This window comes from Battus philenor, unplaced genomic scaffold (assembly GCF_028537555.1).
Source record: "Battus philenor isolate CCGP_79_NKW_IND1 unplaced genomic scaffold, ilBatPhil1.0.hap1 SCAF_15, whole genome shotgun sequence".
Classification (NCBI taxonomy): Eukaryota; Metazoa; Arthropoda; class Insecta; order Lepidoptera; family Papilionidae; genus Battus; species Battus philenor.
Window position 1 is genome coordinate 11297331 of NW_027181677.1, and position 18355 is coordinate 11315685.

The 18355-nt window shown below is 32.2% G+C and overlaps 1 protein-coding gene across 1 annotated transcript in view; it reads left to right on the forward strand.

The window, feature by feature from the left end:
• Nucleotides 1–13159: 13159 nt before the first annotated feature.
• The window catches only part of LOC137918794 (neuropeptide CCHamide-1 receptor-like), a 28924-nt gene continuing 23728 nt past the window's right edge, over nucleotides 13160–18355 (forward strand). The window contains exons 1-2 of the mRNA XM_068761695.1: nucleotides 13160–13235; nucleotides 14452–14654. Of these exons, the coding sequence (XP_068617796.1) occupies nucleotides 13182–13235; nucleotides 14452–14654 (257 nt within the window). The 5' untranslated portion in view covers nucleotides 13160–13181. The remainder of the gene's footprint in view (nucleotides 13236–14451; nucleotides 14655–18355) is intronic.

Consider the following 18355-nt stretch of genomic DNA (forward strand, 5'->3'; position numbering starts at 1 on the left):
CATTTTTTTTCGTCCAAGAACAAATATTGAAGAAGTGAAGCGTCTGGAATTAAAATTGGTCTAGAATTTTTTTATATACATACTTTCAGAAACAGCATTTTTTTATTTATACAAGATGATTTGTTTGATGCTTTATAGTTTTATGCTGATTTATGAGTTATATATTCTACTTCTATGAAGCTTTTACTCGTATAACCAATTACATTGTATGTTCTAATTAAAATAAAGGTGATGTATAAGATTTTCTTTATATTAAAAGCAAACTAATCTTCACCGTTATAAGGTCACACTCTGTAAACTTACAATAAGGCCTGTTACATCAATTGCTGATAAAGTCCATGACGCCTATCAGCCTGATAAACTAAAATTTTTGGTTGCTCAGACTCCGAATATAAATTTGTAGCATAAGGAAGAGTTGCCTCTATTACTCATAAATTGTTTTGTGGTCTACGAAATTTATTTGGTGATGTAAATAATCTTACATCGCACCTATCGAAATACTACAGAGATTTTTTTTTACATTTAGCAGGTATTGGATGGCATGGTCTAGTTTACAATGCGATTAAAATAAGAATAGGACGGGCTCTCGGCAAACTTCACTCATATAAGTACGGTCAGCATTAAATATATAAAATAAAAAAATAATAATAATTGTTTTTGTTAATTGTTTAATTTGTTCTACAATGAGCAAAAGAGGTAGTGTTTTACATCGGCGAGCTCGAGAGATTATCAGCAATGTTGATAAGTACTTCGAGGAAGAGAAAAAACGTGCCATTATGTTGTTGGACCAGTTAAAACAAGCAAGAATTGTACCAGGGCCAGATGGCAATATTCATATATCGCGTGATGTATTTGGAAGTTTCATTAAGCATTTGGAAACTGCTTCGAAGGTAACCGAGCTAGTGACTTTAGCCACTGGTATTATTTTTTTGCACACTATACCAATTTCCCGTTGTGACGTCACAACATGGCGCTAGGCCGGTCCTATTCTTATTTTAATCGCATTGTATATGAATGTACAAATCATTCGCCACTGAATATTATATGGTGCACGCTATTCAAAAAATTCACATTATTACATATTAAAATGAATTATTGTTATTGTCTCTTTTGGCACAATTTATACTGCCAAAAGTTAACCTGGCGAATTCTTTAAAAAAATAATGTAACATATTATAGTTTGATGAAAACTTTATAAAGGTTGATTTAAAAATCCTCTTAAAATTTTACATTTATAATCAATCATTATATATGTCTTTTAAAATATCTACTTGATTAAAACCTCATTACGCTATCTATTTTATGTACAATTTTATGTTAAAAATACATTGACGGTAAAAGCTTTTTATTCAATAAAGGTATATTTAAATCATGAGTATCTTAGGCAGTGATGTTGCGTAACGAAATCAAAATAGATTTCATTTATGCTAAATCTGGTAAAGTGTATATTTATAAATCTGTATTAAGCTTTATTAAAATATCTGTCGTTGAAGAGTTTCTTCCTAGTTCTTCTTCACAACTATAACAACCTGCGAAGCAGAATAGAGAGTACTGATATAAGTTGCAATGTTGAATAAACGAATTTTATCTTAACCTTTTTGTACATTACATGTAAGAATTAGTAATACAATTATATAAAACAAATTGGTTAAATAACACAAAGAGGTCGCTTGGTACCTTTGAATGTGAGCATTGTTCATTGGACAATAGACCACAGAGGATTACTCTTTGTGTCTTTAACTAATTGGAACTCGTACGATTGACCGCTGACGACTAACTATCCTCATATTCTTTCTTAAATTTCCCACCATATTTATTGTAATTAAACATTGCAATTACTATATAAGAATTACAACATGCTTCTTAGTTTTTTTATATTGATTTTAGAAACATGTAAACACATCTTTACACACGAAGATTGTTTGAAATAAGCTTTATTGGGTTGAATGATAGATAATTTGCTGTCAATTAATTTATAGTACACTCAATCAAAAAATCATTGGTTTCTGAAATGACAATGTAATGATTATTTAGTAAGAAAGAGCATTTGCAAAATTATTGGTTTGTCACATTGTTCATTTTATGGTTCAAAGTAATCATTTTATACAGGGATAATTGTAATTGTATATAAAAACTTAAAAGGATTTTTCTACCATTCGCAACTTTAAAACTTACACAGTTATAACACATCACACTATATACTAAATTGAATCCCTTCTTTACTCTTCTTTACTTGAAATAGACTTTACCGATGTCAATTTTTCTTTGTTATTTTATAAATATTCTTTTAACTAACAACGTATTCTTTGTTAAAGATTTTATTAGATAATAAATTTTGGACAATGCAAAGAAACTTATAGAGAAATATTTATTGATCACTAAATTAATATATTTATTTCACGTTTATTCTATAATTTAAGTAATTAATCTGAAAAACGTAACACTAATTCTATTGAAATGTGACAGGCTAATTAGTTCAGGTAGTACGGGCTTTTATTTATATATATATACAAATCAAGAGTGTTTAGTTATTTGAAATGTGTGGAGCTTGGTTTGTCAACTCATTTATATGATTGGCATTATAATTTACACATGAAAAAAAATCTAAAATTTCATTTAAAAGTGTATTTGTTCACTTTCTGGCCAGCTCTTCTCAACAGATCAGCTTTTCGAGCCGACTTTTCATTTAAGCATATACAGCATATTTAAGCATGCTTAAATGAAAAAAGATATTTGATCCTTAACAATTATTGTAACCATAGAGCGACCACTTCGTTAGAACGCCACTGCGTTAGTCGCAACTAGCTAAAACATAATTTAGACCTAACTTTCTCCACTGGCATCTAAATGAGACATCATTTTGCTATTTTAATGATTTAAAATGATATTAAGTCCGCATAGCTCGATGAATAGATGGACACTGGGGCTGGTTCTGGAGTAGAGCCCGCAGATCGGTTCTGAAGTAGAGACCGTGGACCGGTTCTTAAGTTGAGACCGCAGAACGATTCTGAAGTAGTGACTGCAGACTAGTTCTGAAGTAGAGACCGCTGAATGTTTCTGAAGTAGTGACTGCAGACTAGTTCTGAAGTGGAGACCGCTGAACGGTTTTGAAGTAGTGACTGCAGACTAGTACTAAAATAGAGACCGCAGAATGGTTCTGAAGTAGTGACTGCAGACTAGTTCTGAAGTAGAGACCGCTGAACGTTTCTGAAGTAGTGACTGCAGACTAGTTCTGAAGTAGAGACCGCTGAACGGTTCTGAAGTAGTAACTGCAGGTAGTTCTGAAGTAGAGACCACAGAACGGTTCTGAAGTAGTGACTGCAGACTAGTTCTGAAGTAGAGACCGCAGAACGGTTCTGAAGTAGAGACTGTGGACCGGTAAGCGGATGGACAGACGACACAGTTAAAGTCGTCGAAAGACACTGAGTGCAGGCCGCTTCCAACTCGTCTTATTGAGAATCTACAGGAGAGGTGGTGGTGTGAGAGAGTGTGCGGAGATCCAGTGGTGTGCGTTCTGTGGCTGAAATGATGTTGATGATTATAAACATTTTGTCACTATTTAATAAAACATTTAAATTTAGTAACGGACGTTGCTATGAAAAGAAAGTACAGAAATATGCTTTAAGTTTTATTTATAATTAAAATATTTTATTGTTATATGAAATATCAAAGGTAAAGAGTAAGTTATTAAACAAAGTTCTTATAAATCATATACACGAGTTGAGTTTATTTTTAATTATGCCCGTCGGATTATGAGGACTTCTTTGACACTTTTCCGCTACCGGTATAATCAACATTCAACATTCAAAAACAATCAACATTAAAAATAATTTATCAACACTTTTAATTAAAACATGCTTACTATTTTAACGCATATTTTATAGTACAAGATCATTTAACAGCAAAGAATATTTAAAGCGTTTACACCAATTTCCAGTCATAATATATAAAGTGCTCATTCTTATATGAGTTATAATAATTTATTTCTTCAATTACACACATATCAATATTTTAAAAACCCTTTTTCTTAGTATATTATCATTACGTTACGTTCGTTTTTCTAGTATTTCTGAAACCATTTAATTTTGGACAGGATGTATGTACCTTAAATAATTGACAGTAACAACATTCACCTCTTAGAAGAACATATACAACCAATCATCGTGTATAATACACATGCTTTTTGCAAAAACCAACAAATATAAAATACCTTATTCATTAAGTTCGCCATTATGCTTTGTTCATGAGGTTTTAAATGAATAAATATAAGCAAAAACGGCATTTATATATAATTAAAGACAATAGTGGATTTAGAGTAAATTCAATTCAAATTTATTATTTTTATTTAGATAAAATATTGTAAATCGAAACTTGTTTTGAATTACCAAATCCACAATTAGCACCTTTACGTCAAATGACTGGCTTCGTAAACAAAAAGTCCAAAAGTTCAAACATAAAATTTTGCATACATAAATTATGTATTATTAACAACATTTATTAGTGTTTATTTTTTAATATCAGAAAGAGACAAAGGATATTGAATCGATATACAAATATTGATAAATTTTTTGGTAGCACAGTTAGAAAAAAACTTTTCGTAAAAGCGGATAGACAGTGAACACGAAGCCGCAGTCCAATACGATAGTTCAATTAGTGCTGAACCACACTCGAAACTGGTACAAATGACGTGACTTAGTCCGGGAAAAACTTTCAAAAAAATCTCAATTGTGGGGGATACGACTTAAAGAAGAGCATAGAAATATTGGTTTATTATCTGCAACACCTTACAATGCGTTTACTTCGCAAAATGAAGAAGGGAGAGTCATCTAATTTATATTGACATGATAAAAACCAAGGCTTGCGTTAAATTTCTAACAGTACATTATATTAGGAATTAGAAAATAATACGAAATGTGAAGAAGAAAATAGATCAAATAAGGTAGACAATAAGGAGGAAAATTACCAAAGCGAAAACAACAAATTGTATTATCATATAAAGAAGTAACCAGACAAGAAAGAAGAAAGAGACAAATAAACCAGAGGAATGTAAGATATTGTGAGGAAAAATAGACGATGAATGAATGAAACTGTAAAGGGTCAAAAAGAGAAACAATATAAAAATAAGAGAGTGAAAATATTATTTATATAAAAGAATAAAGGGGGCCCTGTCCCTCCCAAGATAAGGGTGAAGGAGAGACCGCCAAAAACGGTGGTCATAGAAGAAAAAATGAACAATATCCTATAAATTCAACTGAACGTGGTATCTCACTCTGGGTCTGACTGGCATACTCACAGTCACTCATTGAGCCATGGAAAAGGCTACACACGGGATTTATATAAGAGATTCAATGGAGGGGTGGGAAGACTCGTAAAAGAACGAAGGTAACCGAAAATCTCCCATGGATCGAACCCACAACCTTCGATCGCAAGTCTCAGTCCTCAACCGCTGGACTGTCACTGCTCGAAGCGATAAACAACCAACTAATAAACAAACGAAATTAGTTAACGACACATAAAAAAATTAAGCGTCGCATTAGATCAAGCTCATTAGACAATTTATATCACTAGCTAGGCGTTTAAATTAAAGTAATAATTTTCTCTACAAACTTTGACTGCTCTATTCGACTTCGAGTTTTTAGTAATGTAAATATTACAACGTAATGAATAAAAGTAGTGAATCAGATGCAAGTAGTGAATCAGATACGTGGGCGAACATCTGAAGTGCTATGTACCTCTTTTTAAAATTTATATAACTGTATTAAAAAAAAAGTTATCTTTTCTTATGTCCGTGGATCTACTATTCGATAGTACTACTTAATATATTACGCACTACTTTTAATCAATTTCTTGAGAAGTATTAGATTGACCAGTATATCACAGAGAATTTGTCCGAATCTTTCTATGAATGTATATTTATTTATTCAGTATAAACTCAAGCACTATTTATTTTGCGGTATAAACTTTGGTCTAAAATTAAATCGTCACAACTATTCTAAGCATTTAAAATATTTAAACGTACAATAAATTATATATTATATTTACCAGACAAAGTTAATACCAGAAAATTGACTCTGAATTAGTAATAAGGAGCTAAGAATGTGATTACATAGAAGGCTTATGTTAGTCAACACCTGTCGTTTGCCTAGTATGTGTCCCTTTTCGGAATGATTTCTACTTAAAAATTGAATAAAATATATTGCGAAATGTATTTGGAGCCATAATACTATTACATAAATGGGGTGAATATAAATCAATGTAAAAGCTTTAAAAGAGTGAATGTATAGCTTATTTGCTATATTGTATTTACAACCTATATAAAACCAATGGTATCAGAAACAATAAATAACGTAATAATAATATAGGCGTTTTCAAAATTTCGATTAATGGATATTAAAAATATTTGTTGTTTACTATGTGTCTTATTAAAAGTTAATTGGCCGGTCGCATTCGAAATATAAATATTTCATATTTTATAGGTATATATTTCATATCACACAGGTTGATCGGGATTGCATTCGGAAAGCTCCGAAACATCTTCTCGTCCAAAATACCGCAAAGCCTTAAGGTGAAAGTTTTTGACTAGTATGCTTTACCGATGATAGCTTATAGATCCGAGACGTGGTCACTTGCGGCAGGCCCTATAAGAAGGCACGAGGTCTTCCAAAGAGCAATGGGGAGAGCAATGCTCGAAGTTCTGCTGAAGAGAAGGACCAGACAAGAAAGAAGAAAGAGACAAGTAAACCAGAGGAATGTAAGATATTGTGAGGAAAAATAGACGATGAATGAATGAAACTGTAAAGGACCAAAAAGAGAAACAATATTAAAATACGACGGTGAAAATATTATTTAAATAAAAGAATAAAGAGGGCCCTATCCCTTCTAAGATAAGGGTGAAGGAGAGACCGTCAAAAACGGTGGCCATAGAAGAAAAAATGAACAATACCCTATAAATTAAACTGAACGTAGTGGAAAGATTCGTATAAGAACGAAGGTAACTGAAAACTCGAAGAATTGCTCGTCTCGAAGTGGTGCTTGTGCAACCGGTAGTCGCTGTAGTCGTCATTTTCTCTAGTAGCGATCACGAACCAGCAGACGTAGCGTGGGTAGAGTTAAACACCTGTCTGCTTGTTATGTCTGCACCACACTAGGTTGACTAGGCTACTAGAAGGACTTGAGCCTCATAGTAGTTTTAAATAAGTTCACTAGTAAATAAAACAGATTAATAAATAAATATTGTAATTTGCTTACGCACTATTGTTTGACGACAGAAATAGACCAAAAGGCGTCTCGTAAGGAGACCCGTGATCAATATATATATAATGATGTTAATGTAAATATTTAGGTAATAAAATTTAATCGAGCTTTATAATCTATTTCCGGAACTTTTAAAGCAACGCGCCAGTACGCGAATGTTTATTTTCACGCATCGGAAGAATGTGAACTGTGCAATAAAAGTTTTATAAAACGGGAAAGGCCTGACGTCTGATTTGAATGAATTTACTGTGCGTCTGGTTAACTTCGTCTTTGTTACACACGAACGTTTTTACAATGTTCAAAAGATACGCTGTTCTACAGGAAGTATATAAATAACATCAAAGTGGACTATGATTCAACACTATAGACGTTATAAAGTAATTTTTGATTAGGTAAAACTTTATTACGATCAGTATATTTCATTCAAAAATGTTACGTGGTAAATGACTTAGTTAACTTTTTAAAAAGTAGTTTTTATATTTAAAATTAGAATCTAGAATATAAAGAGTATTTAAATAATTAAAAAGCAGTAAAAATATCATAAATTAGAAATAAAAAGAAGAAACAGTCATTTATGGCGTAGGAATTATAAATAAGACATACTTAAGTTATTTATTATAAACAACACATTAAACATTAATTTAGTAAATAAGAGAATAAACATCAAGTGTGTCATTCATGACGTGATAATTGTAATCAGGATATTAGTTATTTATTATTCACAAGGCTTTAGATATTAAAGTACGTAAGAATCTTATTTCAATAACAAAGAGTATATGACGTATGAATACATAACTTAAAGAAAAGTAAATATAATTACAACGAATACAAAAAAAAATACATAATAATTATTACAGGCCATATATCGGGCGCCGAAGATCGGCACAGATAAAGGAATATAGTGTGCGACAAACTTTTCAAAAGTGAGGTTTAGTGAGGGTTACGCAAGGAGAAGACAATTATAGTCGAAGCTCACATAAATAACAAATAGCTGACGGCATTTTGAAGTAGGGATGAGGAAGTGGCCACACGAAATGTAATCTTAAATACTGAACATTGTTAGGGCGTTGTTAAAATAGATTAAAAGACTTACTTTTTACCTAAACTCTGTACCATGCAAAACCTGAGCAAAAATAAAAATCGTAAATACTACACGTAAATATAAAACAAAGTCACGGATTGTAATGTCTGAGGAACATCCATTCTATTTAAAAAATAAACGTAATAACTAGGAATAAATTCATAGAGAGTTTATACGCCGAAGTAACACGAGGGAAGACAAATATTTGGATGCTGACAAAGCAAGACGGACATAGTGGTAATCTTAGGGAAGTCTTTTACCTTATAGTAGGCGTTTACCGTCTGAAAAGAAGACGAAGAAGGAGGAACAAGAGATTTTAGATTCCCTCTGTAACTTGCTAAATGATTAACATCTTTTAGGACCGAACATCCTATCATTTATAGTTCGGTCTTCAAAAGCAACATTGGTGGGTTATTTCAACGATAGGTTGGGTTAGGTTAGAGATAAGAGTCTTGCTGGCGAAGGTGAAGGCCACAGCCCTGATCACAGTACCCCCCTTTCTCTACAACGGTTTAAACCTGTCATCCCCATGGCGAATCCATAGAATACTGATAAACTACGTTCCAAATTTATTTTAGAATTTCATCAAATCTTATATTACTTATAGATTAAATTTTTAAGTACAGTCGTGTAATAAATTTGAATATAGATTAACATGTGCTTTAAAAGCAATAAAAGCATTCAGCTGGATGTGTATTTGTTTGTGCCTTGTGTTGATATCTCATTTTAGTACAAAGAAGCTCTCGAAAGATCCGACGCACTTTATAAACAATCGAGCAAGGTGCTTTAATCTGTAAATAAACAACAATTGAAAAGCCATTTATGTTTCTGTTTATGGTTACTGTGAGTTAACCAAATAATTATTGGAATTTTCATTGATACATATAAGTACTATAATGATTGTATCTATATACCATGGAATCCATTTCAGGTCACTAAAAATATTTTGTCAAGATTTATAAATTTACATGGTGATTTAATATAGATGTAATAGCTTAAAAGGCGTGAATCTATAGCCAACCTAGTCACTTAATGTATGGTGCACACACCCGATTGCTAAAAGTTATCTGCCCTTCGTATTCAAATAGAAAAAAATGTAACATATTTCAGAGTGATTGCTTTATACAGGATGATTGGAAAAAGGTGTACAAGCTTTGAATCTTTTTGCTATATGACTACATAAAATTCAGAACTCTTTCATATTTCGATTATCTTTATATCTTTAGACTGGTAGTGCATCAAATATTGGCAAAGCAGCCTCCCTGATTAGAGAAGAAGATACAAAAGAAGAGTTCCTCCTACTATATAGAAAAATAATAAGCTAATATCACTATGATAGATAAAAATAAAAAATTATAAAATTGTAAACAAATACGATTAACTAAGATAACGCAAAATAGAGTGATAAAATTAAAAAATGTGATATGGATAATAATATAATAAAAGAAAATGTAAAAGTAATGAGGAATGAATGAAAGGCGATACAGAGTGAAAGGGAAAGACAGAAGAATTGTGGTAAGAATGAAACAAACGAAAGAAAAAAATATGATGTACGCACGACGAGAAAGAAAATCAAAATGTCCGTGAAAAAAATAAATAAGTGTAAGCTAGTCCCTGTCCCACATCAGATAGGGGGTACGAGAGGCTCACAATAGCCGGAGCCATTCAAAAAAAAAATATTGGCAAAGCATTTGTTTAGAGCATTAAGACTATTCAAAGTGTTATTAATTATTGACGCTGATCTCTCCTGTAGTATATAAAAGGGCAAGACGATCAAGATCATTTTATGTTAATTAATTCGCCAACCCATTACCAAAAACCACATCTGTGGTCAACGTATTAAGTACATGACATAAAACATGTCATTACTGTTATAATAAATAACTAACAAGGAACCTTAAACACAAAATATTGATGATTTTAATTATCTGGAGTCTACCATCAGTAACACAGAATCGTGTGAAAAATAAATAGAAAGGCGTATAATATAGGTCAATAGTGCAATGTGGTCGCTTCACGAAATATTCAATAAATGCAAGAAAGAAACACCAATATAAAACTGTTCAATTCATTAGTCTTCTCCATATTCAGATGCAGATCAGAAAGCGTCTTTGAAGAAGCCGTTCAAGATCGTAAAGATTTGACATATTTTGTTAGAAGTAGATGCTGCAAAGTCTTAGATCTGCATTCATTTTTCGGATCTCAAAACCTACGCCAGGCTTTTTACTATCTGCCAATGTATTAAAGTTGTTTCTTTTCGTTACCAAAAAGGATGAACATAAATTTGAAAAACTCAGAAGTCTTGACTCATAAGTTACCAAATCTTCTAAACATGCAACGTGCCACCATGTGAATGGTAGAAAAAGATGACACAACATGATGAAGATTATGTTAAATCAACGCCCAGGGGCTCAAGACCTTCAGCAATCATGATAACAGCACAAAAAAGAATAACGACATACTTAATATAAACCGGTACATGGCAAAAAGTTACAGTAGCATGTAGAACAGATGATGATAGCGCAGGAATAAAGATCACGAACCAGTTAGCACAGCGTAGTGCGTACAAGTACGTATAAGACGCTGGAATTCAGACTGCATCCAACCCGTCCTATCGGAAATATATTATGACATTCTGACATTTTTGTACCTAAATGATGTATACATTCCTGGGGTGGCCAAGCTTCTAGTTCGAGTCATTTTCATAATTTGTTATATTTAGCGAGCTGTTATCAAATTAAGTTCTATGGACATATCAACCGCATTGAGGACTCTTCGGTACGCTTGGTGGTGTAAGGCAAAGAAGTCAAGTCTTTTGGACACTCCCCAAGTTGGACAGACATAATAAACACTGGCACTAAACACAGTAAATGAATGCTTTAACTCCGAGCTATATTTCGACGCACAGCTAGAGCATCGGGGGCATCAGGACCGACCGGTACGTGACCACGATCGCTCTGCCAAGAATGTACAACTTTGAATAATTAAATACACATTTAAGAAATATGCAAAAATGTGTTTAAAAATGACATTGAAAATACATAAATGAAAGTATAAAATACGTAAATAGGTATAAATATTAAAAGTAAAAAATAATTTTATTTTTCTTTTGATAATACTTCAAAAATTGTGAATAAGGTGGCAATAGTTAACAATAATTCTTTTAGATGTTGGTTAGCTGTTTGACTTCAAAGTATATTTTTAATATAATAACACGAAAATGAAAAGGTAACTCGGGTATATTTATCGAGTGCCACAAATATGTTTCAAAGAGCCGAATGTTGCTCACGAGCCGCCGGTTGAACACCCCCGCTATGTACTATTAAATTGATATAAGTAATCATTGTTATCCAATTTAAAAATTAACACATTAGTATTGATTGTTTTCCAGAAGACCAATGGTTTGTTCACGCTAACAGTATTCATCTAATGGTGTTTTGTTTAATAAAGTAAACAATTATAAATAGACCTCCATCCTTTAGCAAAGGCACTTTAAGTTCATGGACCCTTCCGGTCCGTGAACTCAATTCAGGTGAAGGTGTAAAAGCCTTAGATATAGAAGCAACAACATCAATAGAGAAATAGCAAAGGCAGTCTATTCGTAACAGCTTTATAGCTAAGTCATAGTTTAATCGCTAATTAGTAATAAGAATATATATAAATAAAAGTAAGCTAACTACCAATAACAATAAATATAAAAAGTAATAATAATAATAGTTAGGATTTTACGTCGATTCTTTTTTTGCAATAAATATTATATTTATTATGATGCTGTGCGGTTTTCATTTTTAAGACCCCTTTCTAATCTTCGAACATTATAGAAAGCCTATATTAAGCAATGGACGTCCTGAAATGATGATGATAATGAAATAAACAAAACAAATCAAATCTAATATTAACACGATGGCCTTGCAATTCCTTCGAACATTCTTTTCATGACCCTCGTACAAGAGATTAAGGTTATCCCTTATTTCATTGCGTTTCCCACGTACTTACATCATCGCAGGGTCATCATAAAACTTCATAATAAAATTCCTATGGAAACAGACATGGAAGGACAATTGTTGGGTTCGACAATATGTTTATTACAGATGACATTAGACATAATAAAACCGAATTAACTTAATATACACAAGACTAAATTATCGATATTACTTTTTGACTTACGCAAATATACGGTAAGGCAAGCGACTCCCATGCTCGCTGAAAGGACTAAGGACTTAGACGTCTAATTGCTTTTAAACGATAGCGGATAAGTGAAGGCGTATCAAAGGAAAGGTTTCATTCATCTATGAATACATTCGTCATTGACGTCACTATTGATGCCCATTTAGCACAGGCCTCCCCCAAAGATATCTATGGGAGATTTTCACTTAATCGCTTCGCTTGGTAGGCGGCATGGCGATTGCAGTGCGGTATTATAATACGCAGAGCACGCTGCTGCCCATCACCTGGAAACTTATTTGTAGTGGAGTGGTGTATTATATAAGACTGTTGTGACTGTATCCCGAGAATTGAACCCGCTACACATAAGCATAATTCTAAATTCTCTGCCGTTCATTAAAGTTTTATCTTCATTTTTTCTTGTCCATAGTATGTGTGATTTAGGTACATTTATTTATAAATTATTAATACGTATAGTATTTACAACATAAATATATACTATATATACATACACACACACATACACACACACATATATATATATATATATATATATATATATATATATATATATATATATATGTATATATATATATATATATATATCATAAACTGTGTAGCTTTTATATGTATTTCTAATCACCCTCTATAGTGTGAGTGCAGTGTAAGTGATAAATTTGAAATGTGTTACTTTTATTATTGTTATTTTCTATTGCAATGCGACAAGCCAATAACAGTCAGTACAAAGTTTACAGTGACAGATTATAAGCAATATTTTTTTTACCATAATGTAATTCGAATTTAGAAAACATTTTTTATAACTATAGCATCATTAGGTTATTTATTATATTATTTCTGAAAGCATTAATTTTAGTATAAAGCGTACCAAATATAAATTGATAGCTTATGTGCTAACATTCACGACTTCAAAAGTTTTACACCTATAAACTATCACATATATATCGTTTTTTATATGTATTAGAGAGCGTCTACGAGACTAAATCGCCAATTGCAGAATATACTCGTAAAAGAAATGTAAATAAACATATAAAAAAGAAATATCTAATGATTCCATGAAAAAACAATATTTAAACCATTTATTTTATAAACATTTATAACAGTGACATTATTTCATTATGATATATTTTATTTTTAAATAATATATTTCATTGTAAATTATGTTTATAAATTTGCAGGTGACTGGCTAAACAAAACTAACCGTATACATACGCTATATTGACAGTTATTGTAGTGCGAGGCCATTTTTATGCGACAATAAAAAGCTATGGTTAATTCATATTATTTACGTGGTAAATAAGAGTGAAACACAGTCCGTGAAGTTTCCGGATCACAAATATTTATATACTTTTATTTGTGCTTTTTCACAAAACTTTTTTAGGCAGTAACGACTATTTATAGTAAAAACTTCTAATTCAAATGACATATCTTCTTATCATTGCGTATTACAATAATATCAAAATTGCGAAATGTGTTTAAAACACCTTTACTGTCTTGTATTAAATAATCGGCTAATTAAGACGTTAACAACTTCATTTTAAATACTTCTTTTAAAATGAAGTTTAAATTTAATTCTGTAAATAAAGAAGCAATAATCAACTTGAATGTTAAAAAGGATCAAAAATAATAACAAGAATTTCAAGTGCAGTGTAAAGTATTTTTGTTTAAAATTTTATTATAAATTTTTAATTATTCTGTTAACAACGTTTTTACATTACAAAAAACTCGTCTTAGTTTGTTGTGGATTTTTCTAACACACTTCACACATTTTTAAACATCATAGCTTTATTTTGACAGAAATTTACATAAATAATAATTCCATAAAATATCACTATAAAGTTAAAAATATTCAAAAATAGAAATCTTAAAAAGAACCTAATCATAGTAGCCATCATGGTTCAAACTTTCTAAAATCTTATTTTTAATCTTTACAGATAATATGCGCCATGGAAGACGTAGATTACAATGAAACACTGGAAGCAAATAGCTCGGAGCATTATCAACCGTACTACGAGAGACCGGAAACGTACATAGTTCCTCTCATATTCGCACTCATCTTCGTCATCGGCGTTGTCGGCAATGGGACCTTGGTCGCCGTCTTCATCAGACACAAGGCGATGAGGAATGTTCCAAATACGTAAGTGTTGCAAGCCTTAACTAACAAGATAATGTAACGAAATTATTCCATTAACAAAATGAAAACATAGTGTTGCTATGGTAATGTGTTGTTGGAAAATAAAGCTAAGGAAATCATAGACGTGTACTGATATACAGTGTATATATGTTATACAGTACATATATACAGTATATGACATATTGTTTGTATGTGTAAATGATTTATAGTAGTTAATATGTATCCGATTTTCTGTCAACTAATGTATGATACATCCTACACAAACATAAACGGCTTCAATATTTAAAAAAATGACTTATTGATAATATACTAAACAAAAGCGATTTTAAAATTACTGCATATTATAATTAATTATTGTTTACTATCTGTTCATTGCATTTCAAAGGAGTTCCAAAGTTATCACTTTGTACATGGTCATTACTGGTAATAGGTAAAAAAACTTTTAAGCTTTTTGTTGACTAATGAGCTATAAATTCACCCCTTTAAGGCTTTTATACCTATAATATCTATAATAGGTAAATAGTAAATAGATAAAAAGAGACTGTAATATCTAGGGCATACACTTGAAGATCAGATAATCTATCGTCTTTTGTAATTTACATTTTACATAACACTTTATAAAAAATAGCAAAAGGCCTGTCCCGGAGAAAGGTGGAGTTATCTACCAAATAAGCCAATTATGGATTAGTATACGCCATAACAGCGGTCATAACGTCGTTGCCATAATTTTTGGGAAAAACTGTCAAAACTTAGGCAGAAGTATGACAAGATACAATTATAAAGAATGTGGTTAAACCTCTTTACAACACTATTTTCTATAATTAAAAAGGCACATTAGGTAAAACACAGCCCCGGGTCATAAAGCACTATAGTGACAGGGCAGAACCGGTCATCTTTGGACGAAAACTTGGAGGCATACCTTGCAGTCGTCTATCAGCTGAAAAGAAGAAAAATATATGCTTTTAGTATTCAAACTGTTGAGTCAAAAGCCTTCTTGCAAATGGACGTAAACCTAATCTTCTGCGTTTGACCTTTCTTTACAATAAATAACAAGCTTCCTCTCTTTAACCTAAGAAATTATTTTAATTTTAATCAATATTAATTTTTAGATCATCGGTGAAATAAAGAATACTAAATAAAAGACCAGATATTTCATTGACACCTACTACTATAAGAGTACAGAAATATTCAACCTAATTAAATAAGGAACTAATATGTAGCCACTTCAGCTATGTAGCAGTAGTTGTGCAATTACATTGGGTGGCAGAATGCGAATTTATCAGCGGGCTGGCGGGCGTTGCACTTCATTGCACAACTACTGCTACATAGCAGATGTAGCTATATATTAGTCCCTTTCTTAGATAAGAATGGACTTCCGGCAAAGTAACACCTGAATCTATTAGACATTGAACCTTATATCAAGACAACAGGGAGCCACAATTTTCCTTTGGCTCCATATATATTTTATTTTATTTTCTTAATGCAATACTCCCTATTATCTCACTCCTTTCAATTATAAAAATATTCAACGTCAAAATGCGAAAATACTGTTAATATTCATATAAGAACGATAAATTCCAAAACGAAATATAATTTTTTTTAAATATAACATATATTCTTAATTATAACAGGATTTATGGCCTATGTATATTGCGATTTATATGCGATATTGTTGCCTTTGACAGGTGTGCCCAGAAGCGGTATTAGACGTATAATTCAAACAGAGTGCAGGCTGTTGTAATGTAATACATAGCCTGTTATCGCAGGTTACGTGTATATTAAATCCAATATATATTAAATGTAATATGCTTGATTTCGAAACTGCAGCATATGATCGTATTACAGTTATTTATAAAAATTCTACTCTCAGGGACCAGAGTAAGGAAGCAAAAAAAAAATACTTATACATTATTTCAATATTATTTTACTTTTGAACAATAGTTTCATGTAGCCTAAACATAGTAAGCGTTTGTCAAACGAACGGTGCTTCTTTCGCGAGAGATTTTAATTGAATTTTAATGTATCCAATAACTTTTTGACTCTGTTACCCTTTCCAGCTTTTACAGCTTCAACAAACTATGAGTTGCGGATTCGGAATTCGCGAGCTTATAAATAAAAAGTAGCTAGGCGCGAACTTCTTATAAATTTAGTTGTATTGATATCTAAGTCAGGTAAGAATCACGCTGAATCGTGAATGATTGTGGCACTGCGCCAGCGCAACAAGGGCGGAGCGGTTTTAAACCGATTCGGTTGATCGCGTACGAACAGACTTAAACTTGAGCGATATGACCTTATGACGAGATTAAAGACTTCGAGCCAACGAGGTCCTACCAATGTGTCCCTCTATCACACCTGACAGCTTTTATAAGCAACATTTGTATCGCTACTACTATCAAAACTTGCTTTAGCCTCTAAACTTCGAACAATCACTGTTTTAAATCTTCATTTTATTTTAATATTAAATTATTTAACAAAGAAATATCTCATCCAGTAAAATCAAAAATATACCAATCCCAGTTCAAAACGCCTAAAAAGCAACGTATGTAAAAATGATATCTATAGTTTACGAGTTACCAAAATGTTCTTGATAATGTACAGGTTCGTAAATCTATAAAGCTTGTGCAACGTAAGATCATAAAATGATTCCGTGTGGAAAAATGATTGCTCGGCTTCGTGCTGGCTTTTATAGTATAACAATAGGTACGAATATCACTAAGTTATACATAGTAGAAATTGCGTCTGTTTCACATCGACATCTACATTCTTATACATTATCAAATGTTTGATTTTTACAAATATAACTAAATGTTGCGATTGTAGAATCTCTTACCTTGTAAGCCCTTTTTTATTTCAGCAATATAACATTAGGTTAAGCCACTTTTTTTTCATTTTCTTCTGTTCATCATTCTTCATTATTTCATACTTCCATCGCGTTTAAGTTCTTTGAGAAAAGACTTTTGTGTAGCATTTTTTTGGTCCCATATTCTTTTTTCCAGCAGGCTCTTGCAAGAGGAATTTTTTGACAATTTGACTGGCCTATTACCATTTTAAAGTCATGTGTGCCCTTTTGTTGTGTTTGTGTTGTGCACATTTCTGTATACGTACTTCACCAGGACGCCTAAGTCTTGTACAAGATAAGGATAGACGTATCCGTAATGTGGTGTTGGCACTGAATGTTGACAATCTCGTGGGTAGAGCATCTCATTAATTCACCTATACTCAGAGAGCTCAAAATAAGGACCAAATATGGACCACAAGGACCACAGGTTTCTTGCGTAGAATTCTCAAATACTTCTGCTACATGCATAGTTGTCTGCAATGTAAAAGGTAAAAAGACGAGAATAGCCGCAGCCAGTATGCTTGACTGACGCAGTTGCAAAAGACTGCAATTTTACCGTGCATGCGTGCGTGGATTCATAAAACTTTTAAAAAGCTGGAACTTTTTGGAAAAAGGTTGCGAAGAATATTTAGCCACGACCTTCAATCATAATAAAATGACTAAAGTGAACAAGAGATTTTAATTCCAATCTTGTCACTCTAAGGCAGGCAGCAGGCACCTATTTCTGGCTTTGATATCTGCCAATTGTTTTGTCACTGGATCTCCCAGGGTGACACCGACCAGCTTCTTCTTCGTTACTTTCTTAACACCGTTAAATTCAATTCTAACTGATGAATCTGCAAGACACTGCATATAGGCCGCTTTC